Source organism: Cryptotermes secundus, unplaced genomic scaffold (genome assembly GCF_002891405.2).
Source record: "Cryptotermes secundus unplaced genomic scaffold, Csec_1.0 scaffold160, whole genome shotgun sequence".
Lineage (NCBI taxonomy): Eukaryota > Metazoa > Arthropoda > Insecta > Blattodea > Kalotermitidae > Cryptotermes > Cryptotermes secundus.
The window spans coordinates 270458-290891 of record NW_019745080.1 but is presented as its reverse complement, the minus strand read 5'-3'; the positions used below and the strand labels follow the sequence as shown (position 1 = coordinate 290891).

Below are 20434 nucleotides of genomic sequence, written 5' to 3'. Positions count from 1 at the left end.
TTTTAGAAGGCAGTTTCTGCGTAAAACATGACCAATCCAATTAGCCTTCCGTTTTCTTATTTCGTGGTTGATATATAATATTTAGAATTAATGGACATTCGGACATTGTCCATCGTCCGGTATTCTAAAAACTAAAAAACACAACGTTTCGGAAACTGGATCTGTTTCCGTCCTCAGGTGAGGGGACAAGACACCTACTCTACTCTGTTGGGTTCAAATGATTGATGTTAGCTCTTTCTAAGGCACCCAACAGAGTAGATGCCTCCCCCTTCACCTGAGGACGGAAGCAGTTCCAGTTTCCGAAACGTTTTGTTTTCCAGTTTCTAGAATACCGGACGATGGGCAAAGTCCAGAAACCCAGTAATTCTGAGTAGTCGTGCTTAATTAATGTAACATTATGCCCTGAAGGCATGGAGAAGTGGAGGTAGGCCTACAGCTACACTATTTTGATCTAGGCATTAGATTGAGGTGAGTGTTCAGCTTTACCCCTGCCGCTTTACTTTCATGGGGGGAAAAAACTGTACGCTTTGGTTAGGAGACAGTGTGTACAGAGCCGGTTTGCACGCATTCCCTGTCGGGAATCGAACCCCGGCCGTCCAGCCCGCAGCCCGTCATCATGCCGACTGCGCTGTCCTGACTCCGTTAAAATTGTTATTATATTTAAGATTACGTATAGTGGTTCAAAAATGGACTTGCTTACGGCAACACGATGTCTTTCTATGTGTACTTAAAAATCGGCTGCTATTATATGCTGTCGATTTACTCGGCTCTGTCTTGTGTTTCGGAGGTGCTCGGTTTTAATCTCGGCATGGACACCGACTATATTGACCAAACTTTCCTGTGGTTTTCTTCAGTCTCTCCAGACAAATTCCAGAATAGCTCCTCCATTAATCCAAGACCACTTCCTTCCAAATCATTTCCAATTCATCAGTCATCCTTCCATTTGACGCAGTATATTCTATATTCTGACAGCATCGAAAATTTAGTACATCTAACGCAATAACTCATAATCTGTAGCATATTGTCACGTGTATGAGTGACTATAGACGGGGTTTGGATTGGTAATTAGATTTATTGACCATTTACAGATCATAACTACTCGTAACCATAGCTTTATCGCCAATTCATATACTCTGAATTTCACTACAGCACCCACTAAGACTTCTCAGTCTGCTGTCTCTTTAGCAGTCGTTGTCTGGTAACGGCTGCCAATAGCGTACCTTCCTCAACTTCCGTGTTCTCCTTCCTTACTGGCCGGCGACTGTCTCCAAACTAACAAACATTCTCACTTCAATTCAACTGAACTATCTCAACTGACTGTCTGCGTTTAAAACTTGGCACGGACCGCACAGAAAACACAATTCCAAAAGTTCTGTTGTTTTATCACGCAGCTGTCGCACGGACGGCGTAGAGAACATCGCTTCCCAATTAGTCTCTTTGTGTGTGTGTGTGTTAGGAATCTCTTATGTAGCAACGGGCATTGCTTACAGAGACATTACTTAGCAACGGATCTACATGCTACAGTATATTTATTAGATGATACTGGATAATTAATTGGAAGGGATATGCAAGGAAATTATCGTGGCCTAATTTAAAGTTATATCCCGGGATTTGCCTGTAGGGACAGGAATATCACAAAATACGTTAACAAGTAAAGCAGGTTTCCCGGTTGAAATTTGAACCGGGAACCTCATGAATATGAATAAGAAGCATTACCCATAGAACCAAATTGCTCGGTCAGTACTGCTGCTGGGGTGGGGTGAGGTGAGACTGAGTCCACTTGGAATGGCGGCCATTAATCGGCCTATTGTACCAGCCTCGGATGATAGATGGATATGGAACATTTTATGGAATGAGAATTGGCAGGGGAAACAAATACTTGGAGAAAACTTGTCCCAATGCCACTCTCTCCACCACAAGTCCCACATGACCTGACCTGAGATCGAACCCGGACCACCGAGGTGGGAAGCCGGCGACTAACCGTCTGAGCTATGGCACGGCCAGTATCTGGCCTTGCATTGAGGCAGCTGCCCCTTGAAAAACGGAAATGCTTCATATTCTGACGCATCACCAGTGTAACTACGCCGAATTGCATGCTGGGGGAACCTGACCATGTAGTCTTGTAGCTGACCTTTCTATCGGAGGAAATATTGTTTCCATCTTCAGTGCGAAGGTATACCATGCAAGCAACGCGGAGGATTTAAGCAGCAACCTCAGCTTACTTAACATATTTTCACCTTAAAGATGGAAGTAGTAAGTTTCTCCGAAACTACTGTGACCTACCGTACCGCACTGCGTCACATCTCAGAAGATATTAGCCTTCATACAATAGCTTCGCTTTAAATGTATTGACATGCGACAGATTGTGCCTATTGAAGGGGTTTGAATTGATAATCGGATTTATTTTATAGTTAACAGAACGCAAGCACAGGTAACTATGACAGTCTCACTGAGTTACACCCTGCGAAGATCAGTGTCACTACAACACACATAAAGTCTTCTCAGTCTTCACTAGCCGTTGCTTGCTAGCGGCTTCCAACGGCAGACGGTCCCTTCTTCTGGGTCCCTGACCTGTCCACGGCTTCAACTGCCAGCTTCTCACTTCTGGCAAATTTAACTCTCAACTGACTCAACAACAAAGTCAAAGTCAAAATTACTTTTTTTTTTATTGCAAGTGGAGTGAGACTAAGTCCCTTGTACTGCGGCCATTTCTGGCCTACTGTACCAGCCCCAGATGATAGGTGAGGGTGATTGTGGAGCAATTGGTGGAATGAAGATTGGCTGGGGAAACCGAAGTACTCGGAGAAAACCTGCCCCAGCGCCACTTTGTCCACCACAAATCCCATTTGACCAGACCCCGGGATCGAACCCGGGCCGCCGCAGTGAGAAGCCAGCGACTAACCGCTTGAGCTATGGCGCGGCCTCAAAATTACTTTACTACTGGCGGTTTACTACCAGTCAGTTCGTCTTGGCGCCAAGCTACTCGAGATCACGACCAGAGTTTCTTTGCACCTGAACCCATGCGGCTATAATCCTTTTATAACATCTTCTCTGACGAGAGTCTTAACAACTCAGAGTCAGAGTCAGAGTCAGAGTCAGAGTCAGAATTACTTTACGACTTGCGGGTTACCGCCAATCATTTCGTCTTGGGGACAAGCCCCTTAAGACTCATGAACAGTAATTTTCGTTTCAAACTGAACACCAGCTGTAGTCCCTATGTAATATCCTCTCTGACGAGAGGATGGGTCTCTCGTTTATTAATTGCTGGTGGTTATCGACAGCGCAGTCATTTTCAGGTCCGAGTCCTGCGGGACTCATGACCACATTTTACTGTCTCAGATTCGAGACTACCCTAACTTGGAAGGCCAGGTCCCGATACTTATATCCCCAAGGAACAGAGTGGCCTGGTTATAACCCAAGCACTGGGTTCCCTTTTCCTCGCCTCCTACGACTCGCAGGACTACGGTGGAGGTGTTCGACCCCGCCTCCACACAGGTGTCCCAACAACTGAACTATTAGTCCTCGTTATATCCCCAGCACGGGCTACACAGAAAACGTCTCTTTTATTATTGCGTGTTCTCTCGTTGCCGGGGAAACATTTTGTCCACAGAGCTGTTTCCTAGCAACGACTGTTGTACTGCTGCCTGTTTACACTGCTATTACTTAGCAATGGGACTACATGTCACAGCATGTAGGGCATTTCCTTGGTCTTCTGTAACCTCCAGTCTCTACTTGCAAGGCTACGCAACTAAATAGTACAGCGAGACGTGAAAATACTCCATCAGGGATTCAGTGCCCTGATTGCAGCCTCAATTGTTCATTATTGTCTTCTGTTTCTTGTACAGTTGGAAGGCTCATAACATCTCCAGTGTGGTCCAGATCTCTGCTGGATTCTTCCTAATTATTACAGAGCTTTGCCTGTGGTTTTCTGGCTACGTGTGCTTACGTAATTATGGAAAACATGTTGCTCTTATATAAGGCTATTTATGCCTTCATATACATGTGTATATAAATGCTGCGTACGTGTACTGTTATTTTGAAAGTTATTAGTTCAATGTAGGTAATATAAGTATTCAATTTATAATAATCTATTAATACCTAAGTATTAAAATATAAGGACATAGTAGAGATGAGGGCCGGTCACGGTAGCCGAGCTGTCTAAGGCATGCACTGTCTTCGCTCGCTTGGAAGCCGGGATCGTGGGTTCGAATCCCACTCAGGGCATGGATGTTTGTGTGCGTTTTTCTGTGTTTGTGTACAGGTAGAGTCCTTGCGACGAGCTGATCACTCGCCCAAGGAGTCCTGCCGAATGTGTAAGATCTAGAAAAAACCGAAGTGAACGGAGTTCATGGATGTAGGCCTAGGCCCACTGGGGCTGTAGTGCCAAGGAAAAGAAAAGTAGAGATGAGGGCGTAAATATTTTGTATGTGTTATACATGAATATTTTCACGTGTAGAGTGGTACGCGTGACGAAAATAACGGGTTCTATATCGGATGATTGGATTTATTGGCACTTCTGTTACAAGTTCTCTTAATTAGACTTAATTATAGCGCTATCGCTATTCTACAGACTTTCAGTTCACCGTTGTACATGCATTAGGGTTCTCCGTCTTCATTAGTCGTCTCCTGGCAACGGATCTCAACACAGAAACTATCACTTCAAATCACTATGAAGAATTCTTTGACCCAGTTCTCCAATGCTAATTCTCTTTCTCTCTCTCAAATTCGCTGTACGACTTGAATCCCCAGGTCCGAATTCTCAACTGCCTTGTAGCGCCAAATGTCTTCAAGATATCTCATCGGCACGGATCACGCAGAGGAAACATATGTCACATTGTCGCTATGCAGCCAGTCCATTGGCGCGCTGGCTGAACCTACAGGAAACACACATGACCGCTACGGACTGTTGTGTCACGTCACCACCTATGCGGAATTGTGTTGACCGAGCCGTTGCGTAGAAACGGGTTGTATATCCGTATTGTTCTCTTGATGAGTGCATGTATTACTTAGCAACTGCTGTTTCTGTGTCTCAGCCGTTCTTTCATGGCGTAAATACGCCACAATAATGCATCATTGGTAGTAGTTATGAACAGGACCAAAACGGGATAGTAAAAGCGGCGATGAGGTGTCCTTCTGATTCAGTCGGTATTGCAGTCTGGACCTACGCCAATATAAGTCACATAGATGTGTGTGTATTCAGTGATACCGCGCATTAAATATACTTCTCAATGGATATAACGTGTAAGAGTTCAACAACTGAATTTTTATCTGAGGAAACCGTGAATAGGGATGGGAATTGTCAAATTTACCCTCTGAATTTTCGACTGATATTTCACAAAATTATAAAGGAAGAGATCGATTTGTGTAAGCAAGTTATTTTTTCTTAACACGGAAATGATTAAGTGCATTTTTGACACATATTCAAATAAAGAAGGTAAAGTTGTCCCTGTGATAAACTAATTAAGCAAAACGCCATGAGAACGTATGGGAGAGTGGCTGTATAGATCCACATTTTCTTAACCTCAGCACTAGCTGAAGGTGAATTGTCAGCTTCACGCTCTGGCCGCTTTATCCCCGGGGAAAAAAGCCCCCGGTACCCATTGGATAGGAGGTTGGGTGGACGACAAGAGAAAATTCTTGACCCTACCGGGACTCGAACTCCGACACCCCGGTCGTTCAGCCCGTAGCCAGTGGCTATACCGACTACGCTATCCCGGCTCCTAACTCATATTCACATACAAAGTAAAAGTTTATGAAATGAATAGTAGTTTATTTACTGCATATTTTCAGATTCTTTTTAATTTGGGGGCCCAACTGGGGTGAATACAGCCCCCCGTTGTCTCTGTCAATACTCACACCGGGGGAGAGTGAGGCACAGCTCCACGCCAATAGAGCGGTTCCCATACTACAACTTTAATTTTCTGACTTCGCCGTATGCTCTGGAGAGTTATTTCCTCTACCCTTTGTTAAACACAAATTATCTGATCTCTAGCGGAGCTTTCACGAGTTTAGGACTAAAAACAAGCGCGTGGTAAAATCAGAAGTTGGCGTTCGCCAGTAGTTTTATGCTGCAAATATATTCTCTTCCATATAATTGAATAATAATTACATTTATCATGAAGTATATTATCTTCTGGGATGCAACACCCTATCATCTGAACTATATTTACCGAAAAGTCGGAAAAAATATTCTGCCTCCATCTTCAGGGTAAAAGATTCTCTCGTGGAGCATGTCTACTATTCAAAGAACACGAAATCACAGATACTGAATTTCCAAACTCCATTACACACCACAAAAATGTGATGGATATTTATTACCCTAATGTGTAGGCAGAGGAGTCATTACGAATCTTGAGAAAGTAATTCCATCATAAAATGATATATCCTTTGAGTATAGGGTTCTTTTTCATGTGACTTATATCCGGGTATCGGATTGGATGATTGGTTTTATTGCACCTTATACATTTCACAGGGGGGCACGCGGTAGAGAAGTTGGTTGAGGCACTATGCTACAAACCGGAAGGTCGCGGGTCCGAGTCCCGATGAGGTGGACTCTTTGCAATTGACCGAATCCTTTCACTCGCACTATGGCTGTGGGTTCGACTCAGAACATAAATGAGTACCAGGAATCTTCCTGGGGGTACAGGGTGGCCGGCACGTAAGGCTGACAACCTTACCGCCATATGTGAGCCGATTATCTAGATAATATGGGACCCTCAGCGTCTCACAAATCTATGGGCCTCCACGGCCTGGCACAAAGATACATTTACAGAAAGTCGGAACTGCAGTCAATACAGCACTATCGCTGATCAACACACTTTACAGTTCACCGTTGCACACTTGCTAGGATTCTCAGTCTTCACTAGTCATATCCTGAAAACGGATTTACAACAGTCTCGCTGTAATTTGAAATCGCATATGAAGTCTTCTTGTCACAGTGTAATTTCATTCCTGTCATTTCTTCTCAGTCATCTTAAACTGCCATCTCCAGAATTCGACAACTCTCTTAAATGAATTTTTCTTCAACTGAACTCTCTCAACTTCTGATAGTAACTAACTTCTCCCTAGGAACTTTTAATTATGTAGCCTCGGAGCGGACCCCACGGTAAACTCTGTCTTCTGTTGTCCAGTATTGTTTCAGGCGTGTTTAATTATCCGTTGTCTAGCAATAGACGTCCTATTTTTGCGCACGTTAGCTCAAGCGGAAATGTGTTTACCGAGTCATTGCCTAGCAGTAGGTATACATGTCAATATATATGTACATATGTATACACACACACACACACACACACACATACAGAGTAGTCAACAAGTGAGTTAACGTAAATAATTTTCTCACATTAAAGGGAATGTTCACATTTAAACCTATCAGTCAGTTTGTAGAAGTGTATCACAGCGTTGTAAGTTGTGCATTGAACATATAAGTTATCATAATGTTGAGTCTTAGTATCCTGTTGCAGTTGGTACTAGAATTTATTTTACAGTTTTCTACCGCCCACCATGCAAAAATATCAAGATTTAAAATTCTTAACTGCACTACATGTTTCGATGTAGGATCTTATTTCGAAAAAATTTTGTAAATTCAGCAAGCAATATGGAAATTTCTAATGTGTCTTACTGTACATTCTAATGAAGAGTTAACTGGTTTGGGGGCCATTCTGTATGTATGTGTGATTTGTATACGTCACCTGATGACGACCGTATACTGTCGAAACACGTGGCGATTAATAAGAAATATACAACAACAAATATTTTCAAATGCAAGTTTGTGTGACGGGCTCTCTTACTATATAGAAGTACGTGCAGCGAACATGCAGTTCTATAAGAAATGAAGATAGCGCTCAGAAAGCTGTAGTAGATTTGTCTTACCTTTCTTGGCTGTTGTCAGATCCGATTCGTTGTCTGGATCTGGAACAATTGTACACCCCGCGACGACGTGATGCCCACCTCCAGGACTGACGCTCGCTGCCGGCTGAAGCGCCGCCGTCGAGAACGGAGAGCCTCCTGTCGTCGGATACCTGGAGAAGCAGACTGTGAGTCACTGTTCCGTATGGCGTCGTTAGGTACGACCTAACGTTGAAACTTAATTTCAGCTTTCTGAATATAATGTGTACGCAACTTTAGTGCGGAATAAACTTGGAGAACGATGATTTAGATGATCTTGAAATAAAAGGTGAGTAGGACTTCTACAAGGTCATATCCAGAAGGATATTTGGTAGCAAAAAGGTAAAGCTATCGCTGTAACAGACCGTGGAGGTCCTAAGGGTTTTGAGACGTCGAGACTCACACGTTTTTCTAGATAATCACAGATGGCAGTAAGGCTGTCAGACTTACGCGCCGGCCGCCCTTTACCCCCCCAGGAAGATTAGGATTAGGCAAATTGAAAATTCCAGTGATCTCATTGGGAATCGAACCCACGACCGTTCGGCTTGTAGCATAGTCACTTAACCGACTACGCTACCACGTTAGGCCGAGATTTGATAGTAGAGATGTTTAAATGTCGTGTTCTGTAAACAGAATGTATATACATTTAGTGCTAACTTTCAGGCTATTGGGCTTGCGCAGGTATTTAATCGGACTAATCACAACTATTTTATTTATTTCACTTATTTCCGATTTACTTATTAACACTTTTAATTGATAACTAGATCTATATAAGGCCGAATGATAGGATAATGAGTGAATGATTCATTGTATTCGATATGGAAGGAAGTGGTCGTGGATCAGTTCAATGTATTGAATTTGTCCGGAGACTCTGAGTAAAATTACGAAATATTCGGGACCTCTCAAACATGCAGGTCTGCATCTCTCTTCTGAATTTGTCTAGACAGATTGAGACACTAACTCCATGGAGCTGAGCCCTTCTTGAGAAGCCGCCATTTGCGAAGTTACTCAAGAATTTCCCAACATTTTATGGAATCCGAAAGTTCATTACACTGTTCAAAAGAGTCCTCTACTGGTCCCTATCCAGACCCAGATAAGTCTAGCTCATAGAACCCCATCCTATCGCTCTAAGATCCTTTTTAATATTATCTTATCACCTACGTCTAGGTCTTCCTTTCCTTCTGGCTTTCTCACCAATATCCTATATGCAGTCCTCTTCTCCCCAATCCGTGCTACATGCCCTGATCATCTCATCCTACTTGACTTGATCATTCTAATTATACGAGTACTTGGAGAAGGGTACAAGTTTTGAAGCTCTTCATTGTGCAGTTCCTCCAACCTCCTGTCACTTTACCTCTCTTCGGTCCGAATAATCTTCTCAACACCCTGTTCTCGAACACCCTCACTCTGTGTTCCTCCCTTAATATCAGAGACCAAGTTTCACACCCATACAGAACCACAGGCAAAATTACAGTTTTGTATATTCTAACTTTTACGTTTTTAGGCAGCAGACGGGAAGACAAAACGTTCTGGACTGATTGATAGTAAGCATTACCCGAATTAAATCTCCTCTAAATTTCCCCATGAATCGCATATTGATTTCTTGCTATAGTTACAAAATACGAGACCGAGGAAAATCATAAAAACTTAACCCCGATAGTCGATCTCCAGACCGATATTTGATCAGAGGATCTCTCGATCGGACCAGGTTTATGCCTCTCTACTATACTGAATGTGTCTGGAGAGTGTGAGTAAAATCATGGAAAACGTGGGTCAGGATAGCCGGTCCCCAGGCCGTCTCGCTACAATTTGCAGTGGAACTGACCAGGGGTTGGGTCGGGGCCAGCCCGCTTGCCCGTTCAGGATCCTCAGCTTGTCGTACACCGACTCTGCCGGCGACGGGATTGGAGGCGACTGCGTCTGTTGCTCCTTCTGGGACGCCAGGTTTCGTAGTACTCGATTGATAGAAGACACCTGCGGAAAAGAAGAGTACACAGTCGCACTCAGCTTGTGTTCTTCGCCTACACGTAATGCACTAATTCAGAAAGGAGGGCTCTACACTTTTGTTTCTAGGTCTTATCAAATTTGTGGACACACACAGACCAAAAATGCCATTATAATAACGTTTAAATTTGTACTTTCAACAATGTACGCGGTAGCATAGTTGGTTGAGACACTATGCTACAAATCGGAAGGTCGCGGGTTCTATTCCCAATGAGGAACATTAGATTTTTCTTGTTACCCAATCCAGCCGCACTATGACCATGTGGTCGACTCAGCCTCTGACAGAAATGAATAACAGGAATCTTTCTGGGGGATAAAGGGCAGCCGGCGCGTAAGGCTGACAAATTCACCGTCATCTGTCGGCCGATTTTCTATAAAATATGGGAGCCTCGACGTCTCACCACACCATGGGCCTCCATGGCCTGTTACAGGAATAACTTTACCTTAATTAATTATAGCTATGGGGGAGCAGAGGTATTGCTCCAACATTCTTAACCTTGGCACTGAATGGAAGTGAGAAGTCAACGCATTGGTCGCTTTGCTCCCCTGGGCAACAGCTCCCGATGACCACTGGGGAGGAGGCTTGGTGGGCGTCACAGTTGTTCTGGGTGTTACGGACAAGATTAAAAATCTCTTGACCCTACGGGGAATCTAACCGCAACTCCTCGATCATCCAGTGCGTAGGTTAGCCGCTATACCGACTGAGCAATCCGGCTTCTTCCCAGACGATATTACTCGGCATTTAATGAAGTTAATTTGTAAATTAGGGAAGACATCGTGGGACTGGGAAGAGTTAATCCCCAGTAGAAGGATTCATTCATGTCCCATTATTACTTTCTGTTTCCGAAGATTCGTCATCTGGCTTATATTTATATTATTTTCTTGGCAAGGCAGAGTCGTCTATCCTGGTGTCACGTGGCGATGCTATGCAGGGTGAACAATACAGTCCCCCTTCTTTTCTCCACCCCCTTCGGCGCATAAGAGCACCCCCGGGGTGCTACTTCCACTATTGGCACTCTATTCATCGTCCTTGCATCTTTGAACCGCCCTGCGCCAGACCGCCGTCCCCTTGCAAACTGCACTTCTTCTTTTCTTTCGAAGCTTTTTATGCTTTTGATAATTTTTTGCGCTGCTTTCCATCGTCTTCTTGCCATTTATATATCGGAAAGAAATGAATGGTTTATATTATGTGCCTGAAGTCCTTAGTATCATGGAGTGTAAACCGTGAAGGAGATTTGACAGAAGGCACTAAAATATTGGCCCCTTCAATAACCCATGAGTCCCAGAGCCCTTTTAGTCATCATGTACATGATGCTCAAATTGTTCTGTTAGACTGCACAATCACAGTTTTTTCTTTTTGCGACACGAAATAAGATGCAACGAGTTCGCTGTTGTAGCGTTAACGCGTTCCTTATCTCGTTGAAATTTTGATCAGACTACCGGATATCATGAGTTTTCTTTTATGTGATTTTACTCGCTCTGTCCGTCTTAATATTTGGAACATCTTAAAATCTGCCACGACAACCTCCTTCTAAAACCTAACCTCTTCAGTATCCTTGGTCACCTTACCACCTCATTTCGAGCCATGTAAATTATGCAGTTGCAACAGCTTTTTAAATGACCCAAGAGTCATCAAGGTATAAAGACTAGATAATTTTAACCTTGTCATGGCAGGATGGGGGAGCACGCCGTAGCGCATTTGATTGAGGCACTATGCTACAAGCCGGAAGGTCGCGGGATCGAATCCCGATGAGGTGGATTTTTTCAATTTACCAAATCCTTCCAGCCGCACTATGGCCCTGGGGTCGAATCAGCCTCTAAGCGAAATGCGTACCAAGAATATTCTTGGGGGTAAAGTGCGGCCGGCGCATAGGGCTGGCAAACTTTCTGCCATCTATAAGCCGATTTTCTAGAAAATATGGGAACGTCAACATCTCACACCCTTATGGGCCTCCACGGCCTGTTGCAGGGATACCTTTACTTACTTACTTACTCATAGCACTCAGTTGGGTTCATCAAATAAATCTCTGTACACACATATGTACTTGTTTGATGGGAAATGAGTGCTTCAGAGGCTTTTGTGATATTCAGTTCCAGTAGCATATAACTAACGCCATGGAGCCGAATCCTTGAGAAGCAGCCAGTCGCTCAGCTATTCAAGAATTTACCGATATTTTATGTAACATGAATGTTCATTATTGTGTTCACAAGAGCCCACCACTGGTCCCTATCCTGAACTAAAATAATCCAACACATAACACCCCATTCTATTCTTCTAAGATCCATTTTAATATTGTTCTTATACCTACGACAGCCGGGATAGCACAGTCGGTATAGCGACTGGCTGGATGACCGAAGGATCAGATTTCGAGTCCCGATAAATTCAATAAATTTCTTTTCTCCACGTCGTCCAAATTGGCTCGGGGCACGAACTATTCAATGAGTACCAGGACCTTTTTTCCCGGAGGTAAAGTGACGGGAATGTGAAGCTGATCATTTAACTCTATCTAGCGCCGAGGTCAAGAATTGTGGAGCTATAACTCCACTCCCCATGTCTTCATCGCATGGTGCTTAATTAATTAATTAAGCATAGGGATAATCTCACCTTTACCTTTTTGCCTTAAGTCTAACGATTTTCGTTACAATTAGAAGAGAATGGAGCAGAATTACTGGAAGTGTTAGGCTATCGGTATTACATGTTTCCCAGTTCGATAAATCCTGCCTATCTTCCCGCTGCAGACTTCGGGTAATATTAGGCAGCAAAGTAGTGCGACTCGACAGGAGTTGGTATGCTGGTCTTTAAACACCGTTCTCAGTACCCGGAGGTCTTCAACGTTGACAAGACTTGGATCTTTGACGGTCAAAGTGGCATAACAATGAGACTGTGCTTTCACAAACATGAGTGACGTATATTTATAGCTTCTTGTATGACACAAATAGAATTTAGATTTTAAGAGGGTTGTATATTATGTCCATTTGTTCGATTCTAAATATTAGAGCATTTGCGATAAAGACTTCAATGCTTCATGTTCTCATGCAGCAGCAATATTAAATTGAATGAAAAAGGAACAGATATATTTTATTTTATAGGATATACTTTGTGAAACATAGACAAATGCATACATAAGCTCTTGAATTAGTTTAAACTCATCATTGCCCCGACGTGTTTCGACGTTTAAAGTACAAATTTAGTAAGAGATTAGCTTAATGTTGCTTCCCCTGGCTCTGTACAAGTAAAGTAAATTTGATCTAAAAGTTTGTGATGATGGTAAATTGTTACAATTAATATTTTGCTGGACATTATCCATCATCTTGTCTATTCTAAAAAACAGTCTAATTTCTATTAAAAATATTTTAAAAATTTTTAAAATTTTTAAATTTTAAAAATATTTAAAATATTTTTAATAGAAATTAGACTGTTTTTTAGAATAGACAAGATGATGGATAATGTCCAGCAAAATATTAATTGTAAAGTAAATTTGTTTCTGTGCTTAATTAATTAGGCACCAAGCCATGAAGACATTTGGGGGAGTGAAGATACTCGTATTGCTACGCTAACTTGACCTCTGCATTGGAGGGAAGTGAGTGATCAGCTTCACGCCCCTGTTGCTTTACCCTCAGAGAAACAGCCCCTCCGTATCCATGGGAGATTGAGGGGCCCCAAAGCCTGTATGAACATTATAGAGAAGAGAAATTTCTTGCCTCTGCGGGAACCTAACCCCTGCCTTCCAACCCGTAGCCCATTGCTATACCGTCGGAACGGCGCTTCCATGATTGTCGATAAATTTTGAAAATTTAAAATAATGTTATATTTGTCATAAAACATTCTTACATATAAAACGTTACAATCAACGCACATTAAAATTAATGTGTATAAATTTAAAAGAATTAAGTACAATCATGGAAAAACCTTAAAGTAATTTCCTTTTATTGCTAAGTATATATCCCTGAGGATAACATTGTAAATGTCGAAACATGTTGTGACAATGATGGATTGTTAGTTGAAAATCTGGAGGGAAAATATTTTTTTTTTGGACTCAGCAAGATGACTCAGGCTGTATTGCTTTTAAGTTTTATTACGTATGCGTCCTTTCCTAATTTTTTCCTCAACACCGACTGTTTTGTCTGAGGATTTTTGTGGTTTCCTGAAATCCTTCCAAGCAACTTCTGCGGTAATATACCTCAGAGGGCCACTAAAATTTTCTTTCAAATCCTTTCGAATTCGTGTTTACCTTCCATGCTACTATTTACACTACATAGTCTAATACAAATATAAAAAAGACAATGTGAGGTAAAGGTAAAGCTATCCTTGTAACAGGCCGTGGAGGGCCATGGGGTTGTGAGACGTCGAGGCTTCCATATTTTCTAGACATTCAGCTCATTGATGGCAGCGAAGTTGTCAGCNCCCGCCCACCGAGAAATTCCGGGTACTCATTACTCTTAGAGGTCGAGTCGACCCCAGGGCCATAGTGTGGCTGGAAGTGTTAGGTAAATTTAAAAATCCAATGACCTCATCGGGAATTGAACCCGCGACCTTCCAGCTTGCATCGCAGTGCCTCAACCAGCTACGCTACCGCGTACCCCCGTAAAATTGTCTACAAAAAATTCCATAATCAGCGCTTTGAACCACGAGAGAAATTGCGACACAGCGTTCCATAAACGGGATGCATGCAGAACAGAGTGCGTTTGGGGCAGTTCCTGTGTGAATGGAGTTCACGCTCTTGTACCAGAATTACACGTTCGCTTTCATCAAACACCTTATTTATAGGCCGCATAGTACGCGGTTTCAAATAAAAATGGGTGCTTTTGATGAAAACATCAGTTCTGCTTGCTTGGTTCTCTAGTGAAAAAAGTGCACCCGTATGGTAATGAGGCAAGGGGAGTGGAGAACCCGTGCCGCACTGTGTGTTGCGCACCCTCAGACACTTGCATTGCTAATCGGTCTCTGGCGCCCCGTATACCCCGACTTGCGATGTCGCTTTAGGGTCAAGGGGTCATCCAAGTCGGGAAATAGCTTTCCCTCCTTCCACCTCTCAAGCAACGAACTCTGAAGGCCATGTTACACTAGGCCAGAGCCTCAAGTGCGATACAGAGAGATCTCTTTGGTTGTGACACCGTGTAGTCTTATAGCTGAATAACGAAGTTTCGGGACAACACGATGCCTCTATATTCAGAGTTTAATTTAACCCTGAAATTGGAGGCAGTACTTCCTCCGAAACATCGGTATTGTTTAACAAGATTACAGTGTAATGACCCAGAAGATCATAACCTGAACGATCACCACAGTGAATAATATTAAACGGTGATTTGATATGATTTCCAGTTATTGATCTTTAATTTCTACTCTTCGCTAAGTATTATTACAGTGATCAAAATAAAGACGATGAAATTTGCAGGAAATTTAGCATATATGGGAGCTGAAAAATGAATGCAAAATAAGAGCAAGTAAACCGAAGGAGTACTGCATCTGACTTGAATTCTAGAGTTTTCCTGTTGAAATCCCGATCGAAGCGTCTACGTGGCACTATACTGATTGAAATTCATCCTGTTTTCAGTGACTCCAGGCAAATTCCGGAATAGTACCCCAAATTAAACCACAGGCGCGTTCTTTCACATCCTTGACAATTCATCACACATAGACGCTATATAACCTGATCTAGTGATAATGCCGTTTAATAAACACAAATAAATAAGTAGGTCTAAATTTCGTTAGAAAACCTATAGCGAAAATATCACTGAGGACTCATAGGCGCAGGTGGAAGTGTAATATTAAAATGGATTTAAAATATATATGGGGTGAGATTGTAAACGGGACCAGTCAATGAACCATTCAATCCTTCATTCAGTAAATTAATTATCTGTTCACTTTTCTTGTCTGCTGGCGCTAAATCCCTGTATGGGTCTTGGTCCTATCCATGGTGTCATAACAGTACATTTTCTTGGGTTGGAGTTGTTAGCCCGATGCCCAAACCCCAGCCTGGCGGACCATGGACTACACTTCGTCTGGCCCCTAGCCTGTGACCTGTCTGACAAGGATGTTCTACTAGAAGCTTACGTTACCGCCAGCATAACTCTCTGGGTCATTGGGGCAAGCAAACATCTTCTCCGCGTTAAAGCGGTAGTCCTCGAGAAGGAACCAATCACTATTTTCTAAATTTTGTTTGATAAGATTGTATCAGTCCTCCAAGCAAATGCCTACTTCAATTATTCCACGTCCTCTTACTTCCAAATCCTTTCCAGTTCTTTATTCACCAGTGATCCTACAGTTCAATTGATGGTGTCGTTGAATAAAACGAGATAGAAAGAGTAAAAGGCAATTTGAAACTCATTAATCGATTAATAAATCATGGATAAATTAATCACTTCTCACTCAGCACGTTAATTCTAGTTTGCTTAGACAGCAAGCTCCTTTCCTTCCTGTTAGAATTAGAAGTTTATTTCTTAAAAACTTAAGTTGAGACCTAACTTTAATTGTACATGTTTTATGTAGGAAGAAGGCGTAAGATATATAAATTCAGTCCGTACCTCACCGGAAACATTACGTCTCCGATACAGAGACCAACCGGTTAATACTGTTTAATGAAACAGTTGCTGTTTACTGTGAGAACTACGAATATATGAAATACAAAAATACACGTACACCGTGAGGTCAGAATGCAGAGTTTAGTATATTAAACCAGGTGGTACATATAGTAACCACTGGGGATTTAAAACGTTAAATTTACGAAGGATGAGGGGACACTGGCCAGCACCTCCTGAGTCCCTCTGTGTCTTAGAACATAACTTACTAACTTACACAATTTGGTGCACGTGGTAGCGTAGTTGATTGAGGCACTATGGTACAAGCAGGAAAGTCGTGGGTTCGATTCTTGATGAGGTCATTAGATTTTTCAGTTGACCCAATCCTTCCAAAAGTACTATGGCCGGGGGGGGGGTCGACTCAACCGGCGCGTAAGGCTGACAACCTCACTGCCGTCTGTCAGCCGATTGTCTAGAAAATGTGGGAGCCTCGACGTCTCACAACGCTGTGGGTCCCCACGACCCGTTACCAATATAGCTTTGCTTTTTAGTTTCACTATTTACACTGAACTAATCAATCAATCAGTCAATCGCAAGCTTAGTGCAGTTCATGACGTCACAATCGAACTCCCATTCCAGCTGATAGTGTAACAAGTCTTCAGTCTCAGATGCGTCCACAAGCTCCTCGCTCGTCTCTCTCCCCCTCCAATTTTCTATTCCCATCTCCTTCTTCCCCTGATGCATTATGTATCGAGTAGTCCGTGTGTGAAATCGGGGGGCCCCTCCGCCCGAAGTTGCCCCTGCATTTTGTCGGTATTTCGCGCGGATGAGAACACAATCCCGGGGAAAGTCGAAAGAACGGCATGTGGAATAGAAGCTACCGATGGGGAAGAAAGGGGATAGAAATAAGGGATAAAAATAAATGAAAGGGGACTCTTCAAGGGGAGCACGGATTCGAAGATTGGATCGCATATGCCTTTACGATATTCCAGTCTTATCGCTCCGTGTTGTGCACGATGGAATGAGTACGGAAGGTAGAAATATTTTTATATCATAATTTTGTTCAAATCTGGCTAGTATATTGAAGAAGAAAATTAGATTTCAGATACTCTTAGCTATAAATCTTAAGGTCAAGGCCTCTTTGGGTTTAAAGCCGTGTACTTTTCCTAGAAGGTTACCACCGCTCCCGAGAAAATCCTGAAGATAGAGCTAGTACATTCTTCCGAAACGTGGGTAACGATCTACCAGACTACACGACATCACGTTCCAGAAGACAGTAATATTCAATATTTGAGTAAGTCCAAACACACAATATTTGTTCATTTTATGAGAACACGAGAGGATATAAGCAATAAAAATTTAATAATAATAATAATAATAATAAAAATGATGATAAAGTAGCATGTAGATCTGTTGCTGTACAACGACCGAAAAATTGGCGGATATACCTGGGCCGTTTCTGGGCAACGGCTCTGTAAACACGTTCCCATTCCTAGACAGCAGATTCTAAATAAAGCAAAAGTTGAACCATAACAATGGAATAGCTGTTTTATATGTGGTCAGTGCCGAGATATTATAAGCAAGGGACAAAACTAGAGCTTAGTCAGTTCTGTACGGGAGTCTGTGAAGAGAGGACTTGAGCCGGAGGCAGATGAATTGCCATCGTTGGAGTCGTTACCAAGAAACGTCTAGTAACAGAATCAGAACCCTAGGCTGTGTGTTCGAGTGAAATGTAAATGGTGGAAACAGCGATATTGTTAGATTATTTGTAGTTACGGCCTGTAATTGGTCAATAAAGCCAATTATTAATTCAAACCCTGTGTCTAGTCACTCCAATACAACGTGACAGTAAAAATAATCTCATTTTTATTGTATTAAAGTTTTCGGAAATGAAAGAAAGCTGAAGTCATGTGTTGGAGATGATACTGTAATTCAAAATGCTTGTCATGCAAATCCTCCGCTTCGGCATTACTCTCCTATCTACTTCTCACCTTCCGGGAATTTTATAGACAGCCCACAAAAAGTCAAATATAGATGTAACCAATAGAGTTGTCAAAATTGTATATTGTTGTATTTTGCTTCGGTGAACTCACAAATGGTCACTGTGTAATAAAATATAAGCTTCATTTCTACAGGTTTAGCGAGTGCCACGATAAACTTCGGTTCCTAGATGATCATCACGAGCTGGACATTTGCATAAACTTACATAAAATTGCAAAAGAAGTGAATTTAATGAATTGTAATTTATTTTAAAATTAAATAAAAGTTTATGTTGCATTAGAGACGGAAATAAGTGGAGAATGACGTTTCAATGCAACAGGATACTGAAATATAATATTAGTGAAGCTAATATTTTCTTTAACTAATGTTTGAAGTTTAAATAATAAAGTATTTTTTGTTAGTATGTATCTTCTTTCTTACTGGCGTTAAGACCTGTATGGTTTTTGGACTCCTTCATGGTTTCACAACAAAAATTTGTTTCTGGATCGCGGTCGTTGGTCCCACGTCCAATTCCCAACCTGGAGGACCAGGAATTACAGTTTGTCTGACCCCTGAGTTTTGATTTGTCTGGCTTGGATAGCCTTACCAGCTTACGCTCCCGCTAGCATAGCTATCCGGGGTCACTGGGGCGCGCAGACCTCCTCTCCATGATGAGGCGGTAGTCCTCGAGGAGATTAAGCTCTTTTGCAGTTTTATGTCTTTTTATATATTTATCCGTCTGTTGAGGGGGGACACGCGGTAGCCTAGTTGGCTGAGTCACTGTGCTACAAGCCGGAATGTCGCGAGTTCGATTCCCGATGAGGTAGTTCTAATTTTCAATTGACCTAATCCTTCCAGCCGCGCTATGGCCCTAGGGTAGACTCAGCCTCTAACAGAAATGAGTACCAGGAATCTTCCCAGGGTGTAAAGGGCGGCCGGCACGTAAGGCTGACAACCTCACCGCCATCTGTGAGCCGATTGTTTAGAGAAAATGTGGGAGCCTCGACGTCTCACAACCCTATGGACCTCCACGGCCTGTTACAGTGATAGCTTTACCTTTATATCTGTCTGTCGAGGGGTATTTAGTGGCAGAAACATGTCGTGACACTGACATCTGTAAACATGTGCTCTGACCGTTTGCGGTGGAACTAACTTGTGGGGGTTGTCTCAGTTATGAATTGCTAGGCGCTTATCTGTTTCAGTCTCCTTACATATGCAGCGAAGTAGAGAGTGCGGTTGGTAAGGGCTGCTGGGCGGAGCAAACAAGAGTCAGTTGGGTTTTGGTAAAGCATCATGTGGGAGGGAAGTCGAGACAATCTCCGACATTGATTGGAAGCTGCGTGGACCAGTGAAGCGTGTTGGTTGTCGTTGCCTGCAATCTACTTTACAGCATCAACGTTAACTTGTGCTGGTCTCATACGGCCTTGAACACCTAAACAATTGTTCAAGTTGTATAAAATTACTATTTTAGAGAGTACGAACTCGTGGGATGTGACGCCTTGCAGTCCGATAGTTGTTTACTTATTTTTATGATAGCGTACTGCCTCCATCTTCAGAGTAAGAATAAGCTCAGCAAGATACCAACTTAAAAAAAAGTAAGGTGAAGCTATTCATGAAGTATAAAGAATGTAGAAGGATTGGGTGTTAGCCTAATTTGAAGCACTATCCCTGAATTTTCCTGGAAGAAGCGAGAAAATCACAAAGAATGGAAGTCAGACCAGCCGGTTTGTGGGCCGAGAGTTGAACCGATACCACCAAAATGCGAAACAGGAAGACTACTTCTCGACCGAAAGTTTGTATATCAGGTGCTTGCGTACAGGAAAATTTAAAGGCATTTTTATTGTCTTTCCTGTGATTACGTAAGCATTTGACATGAACACAAATAAGGGAGTGCAAGTATAACTCCGCTCATTTTAACCTCGGCACTAGATGAAGGTGAGTGATCAGCTACACACACCGGCCGCTTTACCCCCAGGGAAATTTACTCGGATTTCGAGTCCCGGTAGGATCAAGAATTTTCACTTCTCGATCTCGTCCAGATCGGCTC

The 20434-nt window shown here is 42.5% G+C and overlaps 1 protein-coding gene across 2 annotated transcripts in view; it reads right to left on the bottom strand.

The window, feature by feature from the left end:
- Positions 1–20434, bottom strand: part of LOC111874853 (paired box protein Pax-6) — a 162383-nt gene that overhangs the window by 69835 nt on the left and 72114 nt on the right. For both annotated transcript variants that reach the window (XM_033755635.1, XM_033755636.1), the window contains 2 exons: positions 9710–9858; positions 7870–8018 (listed from right to left, as the gene is read on the bottom strand). In XM_033755635.1, coding sequence (XP_033611526.1) covers positions 7870–8018; positions 9710–9858 — 298 coding nt within the window. The remainder of the gene's footprint in view (positions 1–7869; positions 8019–9709; positions 9859–20434) is intronic.